Source organism: Nicotiana attenuata, unplaced genomic scaffold, assembly GCF_001879085.1.
Source record: "Nicotiana attenuata strain UT unplaced genomic scaffold, NIATTr2, whole genome shotgun sequence".
NCBI lineage: Eukaryota > Viridiplantae > Streptophyta > Magnoliopsida > Solanales > Solanaceae > Nicotiana > Nicotiana attenuata.
The window spans coordinates 224,747-234,148 of record NW_017671933.1 but is presented as its reverse complement, the minus strand read 5'-3'; the positions used below and the strand labels follow the sequence as shown (position 1 = coordinate 234,148).

The window sequence follows — 9,402 nt, the reverse complement described above, 5'->3', positions numbered from 1 at the left end:
CCCTCTCTCTCTCTCTCTCTCTCTCTCTCTCTCTCTCTCTCTCTCTCTCTATACTAGAAATTTGCTAAATACCGACCAACTTTGGTCGATTATGGTCAATTACCGACCAAAACACGGCCATATACGCTTGGACGGTATTTTGATGGTCGGAATGGATTACCGACCAATGTTGGTCGGAAATTACCGATCAACATTGGTCGGTAGCTTAAAACGACCATCTGACTAATTTAAATGATTTACCGACCAACTTTGGTCGGAAACATATTTTATTAATTTAATTTTACCGATCAAAGTTGGTCGGTGTATTTAATTTATGGTTTTTTATTAATTATTAAAATTAATATAAACCGACCAACTTTGGTCGGTAGCTGAAAATATATATTTGTTTAAAATAATTAATATTAAACATTACCGACCAACTTTGGCCGCTAACCTCAACAGCTGAGGCAACATACCGACCAAAGTTGGTCGGTAATTTTGAACTCTGGGAATTCATTGTTCATTAACCTACCAACTTTGGTCGGTAATATGCAATTAAATTTTTTTTATATTAAATACCGACCAACTTTGGTCGGTTTTTCTGGGTTTAATTTTGGCATAAAATGCCTGTTTTGGTAGCTACACCACCTGCCAGCATACCAATACCCCCAACAACAACACAACAGCAACACAACAACAACAACAACAACAACAACACAACAACGAAACATTCAATAAATACTTTAAAACTAACAAATTAAAGTTCAATTGAACATAACAATCCAAGACCAAGTTAAAACTAATTACAACAAGTTCAAAACTGGTTCTATTTGTCTAGTTCAAAGTATATAAAAGTCAAGGGGTATTTTGTACAACATCATTATCACTGTCTGATGAACTTTCATCTACAAGACGGTATAGAGAACAGTCTTGTCGAGGACGGGAGAACGATCACGGGGAGGACGGGAGGAACAATCACGAGCAGGACCGGAGGAACGATCACGTGGAGGTTGACCCTCTGGCTATGACTCACGGGACCGGGGCAACGGAAAAGCTCCAGTAGATAGGAGAGTTCTGATCTGAGCTTGCATGCCAAGGAATTGAGCATCTCTAACCCTTTCTCTTTCCTTGGTCGCTTCTAGCTCGGATGTGAGCTTTGTCACTGTCTCTCGCATAGCGGAGGGGCTCTCCCCATTAAGTTGCTTGCCTTGCGAGGAAGTCCCTATTCCTTGCATTCCACACTTATAGCGATGGTTTTTTTAGTAGGAAGCCCGTATACCTTCCCCTATTTTGGACCGCCAACAGACTCCAACCATATTCTTTCAGCATCCTCATCCGAAGGTTGGGTTGGCTCGCCCGATGCACCAGCTGGATGACTATGAATGAATTCCTCCACGTTACTTTGGTAGCGACCCTATATTATTTTAAATTAAATCAGTATTTCAAAATTCTTATAAAAGTAAATTATAATACTTAAAGAAAGTTAAAAGCTTACATATGCAGTCGAGGCCCGGTCCTTGACCCACCTTTCTTGATCTGTCTCTTTCTTCTTCTTCACAATATGCGTTTCCTTGAATAGCTCATCATAGCTCATTGGACACCCCAACTTCTTTTCCTGGAAATAAATTAATTTAGTTAATAAAAAGAATAGATATACTTAGAAAAGTAAAATAATTTAAGCAATTACGTACCAATCTTCTTTTTATTGTCCCTAGGCTGATCGCACCTCCAGTGTGCAAGGAGCCTCTCTTCTCGGATGTGCGAGCTTTCTTTCCCTTTTTGCTCCTCTCTAAGAACTCTGCAGTAAGTCATTGCCTTTGCAAATCATCCCATAAATTCTGAAGTAACCAGTCAGGCCTCTTTTTCTTCTTTCTAGCAACGAAGAAAGCATCCGCCAATCTCTTGCGAGCTTTATGATGAAAATTTGCAGCCACTTCCGCGCTATAGCGGTCTTCCCATGCACACTTTCTCTGTATTTCAAAAGTTAAATATTAGATGGAAACATCATATATATAAATTATTAAACTGCTTAAAAGAACATTTATACCTTAAATTGATTGAAAATTTGCTCCTTCAGCGAGAACGGGAAATCAGTCCAAGTCGCATAAGGGCCATCATAAAGCTTTCTAATGGCATTGGTGATTATCCTCGTAGTCTTATTACTCGGCTTGAACCTGCAATTTAACAATAAAAATATATTAATATCTTAGTAAAACTGTTACAAAATAATAGACACAAAAATAACAAATAACTCTTACCCATCACCCTCAGGGACTATGATGATCCTGCCATATTGATCATAATTCACTTCCTCGTCATCATCGTCCGAAGCATGTGTATTAGAGGCATGTGTGGACGGTGTAGGGGGGTCAGAGCTACTGCCTGGCAGGTGAATGCCTGAAATGGATGGAGTCGCTGATGAAGATGGTTGTGATCCCTATGACTGCGACATAGCTGGATGTGACCCAAGTGGCAGTGATACTGATGGTTGTGACCCGAGTGGCTGTGACATGAATGGATGCAATCTATGTCGCTGTGATATGTAGGGATGTGATATAGATGGCTGCGATGCACGAGGTCGTGAGGCAGCTGGACTCTAAGTCGGACATATAGTCTTATGGCCCTGTGATGAAAGACCTGGTGTCTGGATGAAGATGTAGGGCTCGTGATGCTGTGGCAGCTCAGTACAGCCATGTGGTGGAAGATAAGACATAGGCATCTCTAAAGAGGGTGAAAAAGAGAGAGTATTATTATCTACCCTCCTCTTTCCCTTCCTAGCCTTTTCTCGACCCCGAGAACTAGTAGGGTCATTGTTACCTTGATCCTTGCCTGCCATCTGCTCAATATAATACATATTTAGATTGAAACATATAAGAAACTAGCTATAAAACGAGAGTGCTTTAAAAAACCAACTTTTTAATCCTCATCGACGTATTGTTCCTCGTCTCTTCGCCTTGACTTGTTTGAGCTTCATCAATTGATTCTTCGTCCTCATTTTCTATAATTGTTACTTCATTTATATCAACTTCTTCCAATATGCATTCAGGATGTTCCAAATAATTTTTTAACTGACCGTCCACTATTTGGTGAACACTGGAGATATTATTTTGATATGCAACATCTAACACATTCTCGACTTCCACCCTACCTACAGGCTTAGTTTTTATTACAACCCACCAATCAGACTTATTCCGTCGCAATGGATAAGGAGCATAACACTTGCCTAACGTTATGTGTAATTATAAAAGGATCGTAGCGATCATACTCCCTCGTATGATTAACCTCAATTTTGTTGTATAGGTTGTGTACTCTTGTACCTCTTGTTGGATTTGGGTCAAACCACTTGCATCTAAAGAGTATCAATTTCTTATATGGCCAACATGTATATTCTAGTTCTATTATTTCTTTGACCACACCATAATAATCAATATCTCCAACTTGGTTGTCATCACCACCTCGAACCCACACCCCGTTGTTGTTGCTATTTTTATTTTTAGAGCAATCCTCTGTATGAAACTTATAACCATTCACTACGTACTTAGACATTGTTGTGACCTGAAACCCAAGTCCCCAAGATATATCTTTCAAAATTGATTTACACCATTATTTGGATTATTTACCTACATAGTATTAAAAAATTCATAAGTTAGCATAACTTACAAACATTACTTACCTACATAGTGTTAGAACATTATCAGGATAAACTTACAAACTGTTTGAACCACGTATCAAATCTTGTATATACAACATCATGGCCAAATTGACCAACGAAGTGACTGGGACACATCAAATATTTTTAGTAGTTGCATCAATATGTAATCATAGTAAATTTTATATTTTGATAACTAATAAATCAATACTTACTTGAGAAATGGTACAACTTTGGGATAATTTAGCAACACATGTGTAGCCGACTTGTACTCCATATCACTCAAACTTCTCTTTTTAACATCCTTAGAACATCGGCCTGGTTGATTGAATATGAACATTGGTGGATATAATGGATCATTCACACATTCGACCGTGTGCCTATTGGGCCTATTCCTAGAACATGGCACGTTACTCTCAAAATAATAAGAACAAAAATGTGCAGTTTCCTTTGCAAGATAGGCTTCGCATATAGATCCTTCAATCCTATTCCTTTGCTTAACAAATTATTTGCATTTGCCAATTGTCCTACATAATGTCATGTTAGCCAAGAACATTCAAATAAAATAAAATATTACATCAAACTTATAATATTACCTCTCAAAGGGATACATCCATCTGCATTGAACAGGCCCTCCAAGTCGTGCCTCGTGTACAAGGTGGATTGGAAGGTATTCCATCATATCAAAGAAACCACATGGAAATATTTTTTCCATCTTACTAGGAGTTACACGAATATTCTGATCCATCCGAAGTAGGTTTTCTTCCCTTAATGTGGTAGAACACACGTTTTAAAAAATAAACTAATCTCTGTGATGGGTTTCCAAATTCTTTCAGGCAAACAGCAAAATGCAATAGGCACTGAGGTCTTCATGAAAACATGAGAGTCATGACTTTTCAAATGGCTCAAATTCCCTACCTCCATATCTACTTTTTTTCCATGATTCGACACATAACCCTCAGACATCTTCAATTTCTTAACCCAATCACAAATTTATCGTCTTTCATCCAAAGTGAATATGTAACTTGCTTTGGGCTTGAACACCTTACCATTGTTTGTTGTCTGCAAGTATAATTCAGGCCGCCTCAATTATACTTCATACCAAACATACCAAAAGTGGTCAGACCGTCGGAGAACCTCAACCCAAAAAAGAAACTTGAATCAATGAATAACCACAATTTTATTTTATATTCATAAGCAAGAAAGCTTAATATTATTTTTACTAAATTTTTACACTTAAATTGCATAAAAAATAAGTAATTACGGATGGAATCTGTTTGATTTATGCACTTAAACTGATTCGAATTGTAGTGGAAGATTTATGCACTTAGACTGATTAATTTGACCTACTACAAATATGGTTTAAAATCATAAATCCGCTTTTGTTGTTTTCCCATTTTATTATTCTATCTGTACTCGAGATTTTTTTCATATCGAAGATGTCGTGACTTATTTTTTCCACAACAATTGATGTCCGGCTAGAATTACATCTTTTATGACATTAATTGCCTCACATTTTAGTGTAATATTGGTGACTACGGTAACGTTTTGAGCTTAAGTGTATTGTTTATGCGTGCAGGATCACTTGGAAGTCGAATAGAGGAAGTTGCACGATTTTTGTCCCCAAATAAAGATGTCGAGCGAGGGAGAAGGCCAGACACGAAGCGCCACTACAGACAGCTGATTCAGCCGTGAGACCAAGCACGAGGCACCGTGGACGACGGCCAAACCACCCGGAATAAGGGCGGCAATGCGGCTGCGGATCGGGTCTGATGGTGTCTTCTCTCATTTTTGCTTAGACTTGGTTATTTTCGTCTAGGGCCTTTCCTTACTCATATAAATAGTTCTTAAACTCATTTTTGAGAGGAGAGAGACTTGTTTTGGAGGTTAAAGACTGCTGGAGCACTTTGGAAGCACAGGATCACATAATTCTTCTTTTTCTCTTCCGTAGTGATATGATTGTTAGCATCACTATGAGTAGCTAATTTCATTATCTAGGGTTTTGATATAACCTTTTGTAAGATGAATTTTTATTGTGTTTGAATATAGTGACTTTGAATATTTTTACTTGTTCAACTACGTGCTTATTTCAGATGGTTGAAGGGTCCTCAATTAACTGTGCCTAATTATTATTTGTTGCTCGAAAGAGAATGCGTATTTAGGTAGTTAATGAAAATATGTTACTCTCACGGTATATGAGAGATCAATATTGCGGGTTTAAAACCATGATTAGAGATAATGAAGCTTTGGCGTGATCGTAGTGAGTTATGAGAAATTACCAGCTAGAGTAGTTCGAGAAAATACGTCTATTATATTATTCTGATTGTTTGAAAGAGAATCGTAATAAACAAAGTGTTCACGATCAGTAAGGAATAAATCGACGAGAATATAGGTAACATAGTGAGAATAATTTCAACAATTGAAGAAATCATAACTCTTGGCCTCCTTAATCTTGTCTACAACTCTTGTGTAATTAGTTGATAATTTGACTGCACTTCTATTATTTATAATTAGTTAATCTAAACAATCAATACTATTATTTGATACTTCCAAAAGTTATTTTCCTTGAATTTCGGTGATAGATAAAGTTGTGATTCATAGGTTAGTTTTTTGTAGGATTCGACTTCACATTCTTTAGCCCGATATATTTTGCAGCGACGACTAGTCCTTTTATTAGGCATAATTGAGAGTGATTAAATTATAGCACCATTTTCGGGGTATTAACAGTGATATTAATTATAACTTAGAAATGAGTTCAATCTTATTAGTCTCAAATATTCCTGATGCCCTCCAAGGTGATCAAACTTATTGATGTCTACTGTAGAAGTTTCATGTGGTCAGGAACAAATGTCATTACCAAACGTGCATTAATATCTTGGGACAAAGTTTGTCAACCTAAGAGTGCTGGAGGACTAAACATCCTAAATCTCAAAAGCTGGAACAAAACTGCCATTCTCAAGCTGCAATGGGACTTAGCAACAAAGGCAGACAGATTGTGGATCAAATGGGTTCATATGTACTATATAAAAGGGCACCCTTTAGCTACAGTTAAAGTACCAAAGCAAGCGAGTTGGATGGTTCAAAAGATCATGACTGTTGCTGGTCCAAATACACAGATGCAGGGAGATAATGGCAAATGCAGAATCAAGCAGTTGTACTTGCAGCAAATTGGAGCATTACCTAAAGTTGAGTGGAAAGCAATTATGTTTAAGAATATAGCTAGGCCTAAAGCATTGTTCTCCATGTGGCTGATCATACAGGAGAGAATGATGACAACTGATAGGCTGAACAAATGGAACATTAACGTGGATCCAATATGTGTTTTTTGTGGAAATCATCCAGAGACTTATGCTCATCTATTCTGGGAATGTACTACCACCACTGAATTATGGGCAGGAATTTTCAACTGGCTACATATCCAGGTGCAAATAAAAATGTGGGATCAGCTAATAGCATGGTTTGTGGAGAAAGCAAAGAAGAAAACTGTTGAGGGGCAGCTCTTGCGAATGGTTCTAGCTGAAACTTTGTATAGTATATGGAATGAAAGAAATCATAGAGTTTTTGAAAAGGAACATAGAGATACTAAGAGCATCATTAGAAAGATAGCATACACATGTAATGTACGGGCTGTAGGCAAGCTTAAAGAAGTCCTGCAGCAAAGACTTCTATAGGGTATAAGAGATATATGTGTAGAAACTAGGTGAATCAGTATGTTAAGGATAGGAGTATAGGGTAGAGTTGTGTATAGGCTGAGCTGGCCACTATACGATGTAATTTGATTCTTTGGTGATTAATAATATTGTGAATTACCAAAAAAAATTATAACTTAGAAATATTTCTATGGTTTTTAGATTTGATCAATTTTCCTCTATTGCTTTATATTTTTTCTACTGAAATTCTCACATTTGGAATCTTGTGTGTGTGATAACCCAATAGGTCATTTTGAGTATTAGCCCTTAATTCTGTATTCCGAGACCTCTGTTAGCTTCGTATGATGTTTCTTGGTTAGGTGCATGGTCTGTGTCACTATTTAAAAAGCTTTTATGTAGGAATTTGAAGAAAATATGATTTTTGGCTTTAAAAATAACTTGAGTTGACCACGGTCAGTATTTTATAAAAACGACCTCGGATCGGTATTTTGATGATTCCGGTAGGACCGTATCGTGATTTTGGACTTGGGCATATGCCCGAAATTAAAATGGGAGGCCCCTAAAGTGATTTAACTCATTTTTGCTGAAAACTAGCATTTTTAAAGTTCGAAAATTTACTAAGTTTGATCGTAAGTTGACTTCTTAGCTAACGGTTTCGGATTTTTATGTTGAAATTTGGAATGGGTCTGTATCGCTATTTGAAACTTGTCTGCAAAATTTGGTGCAATTCGAAATTGATTTGACATGATCCGAAAGCCTAAATGTGATTCTAGTTGTTCTTGAGTTTACTTTGAAATTTCAATCGTTTTGAGGGTTGATTTATTGATTTAGATGTTGTTTTGGTGATTTGATTCCGCGAGCAAGTTCGTATGATGTTATTACACTTGTGTGCATATTTGGTATGGAGCCCGATAGGTTCAGGTGAGTTTCGGATGACTTTGGTAAGTACGAAGATAGCTGGTGCACTTCTGTTGCTGGTGTTCTGCTGCAGATCTCGCATTTGCGAGGTCTGGCTTGCAATTACAAGCCTCGCTTTTGCGAACAAGTGTTCGCATTTGCAAGCATAAGCTGGACTAGGTAATCTCGCATTTGCGAGGAAGATGTTTGCATTTGCGAACTATAAGAAGTCGCATTTGCAATCTTAGAGTCGCATTTGCGACTCAGTGTGCTCTTTAGCCTGCTTCGCACTTGCGAAGTTCCTGACCGCATTTGCGATGGGAGTATCTATGCATTTGCAATCATTTTGTCGCATTTGCGACTTCTCTGTCTGTGAGACAGGGTTCGCATTTGCGACCCTTGTATCGCATTTGTGGTGTTCGTAATTACGAACATGACTACGTAATTGCGACACCAGCAGCTGAGTAAAAGAGGGAAAAACGAGACTTCGCTTATTTCACACCATTTCTAAACCCTAAACATTCTAGAGACGATTTTCTAAGAGACTTTTCATCCCAAAGTCATTGGTAAGTGACTCTAATCCATTTCTTTTCAACTACCCATTACATTTCATGAGATTTCAACATCAAATTCAAGATCTTCATGGTAGAAAATAGGGATTTGGGTAGAATTGGGAATTTTTTGTAAATTTGAGATTTAGATCTCACATTGAGGTCGGATTTCGAAATAAATCACATAACCAGGCTCGGAGGTGAATGGGTAATCGAGTTTTGGTCTGATCCTCGGGTTTTGACCAAGCAAGCCCAGGGTTGACTTTTGTTGCTATCACGGCCCAAAATCCACTAGTCGTGATGGCACCTAATTCAACCCGCTAGGTAAGCCAACTAATAACTATCTAATTCTAATAATATTTAACAAGCCAATTAAACAAAAGTAATTATGTGAATCTTATACGAACCTCATATCAACTAAAATCTTGTTCTGAACCTTTGTACACTGCCAATGATGAAAGAAACACGCAGAAACTCGAAACCACTTTTCAGACCAACAAGTCATGGAACTCTCCCTCCTTCGACAAGAACTATAGCTAATTTCTAAGCTGACTTCCGATATTATCCTCCATACATACTGTAATCAAATCCGATGGTATCCATTCTAGGTCGAATGACCTTATCTTATCCAACACAACCACTCTAGTGACATGCCACATCAATACAATCTAAGCCA

General features: G+C 37.6%; 1 protein-coding gene across 1 annotated transcript; it reads left to right on the top strand.

Annotated features, from left to right (window-relative positions):
• The first annotated feature begins 6,411 nt into the window (after positions 1 to 6,411).
• LOC109210930 lies at positions 6,412 to 7,299 on the top strand. The gene has a single exon (XM_019374415.1). It carries the CDS (start codon positions 6,412 to 6,414, stop codon positions 7,297 to 7,299), a length of 888 nt encoding a protein of 295 aa, XP_019229960.1.
• Positions 7,300 to 9,402: the final 2,103 nt, after the last annotated feature.

Coding starts and splice junctions, on each gene's coding strand:
- LOC109210930 (XM_019374415.1), top strand. CDS start 6,412: ATGCCCTCCAAGGTGATCAAACTTATTGATGTCTACTGTAGAAGTTTC.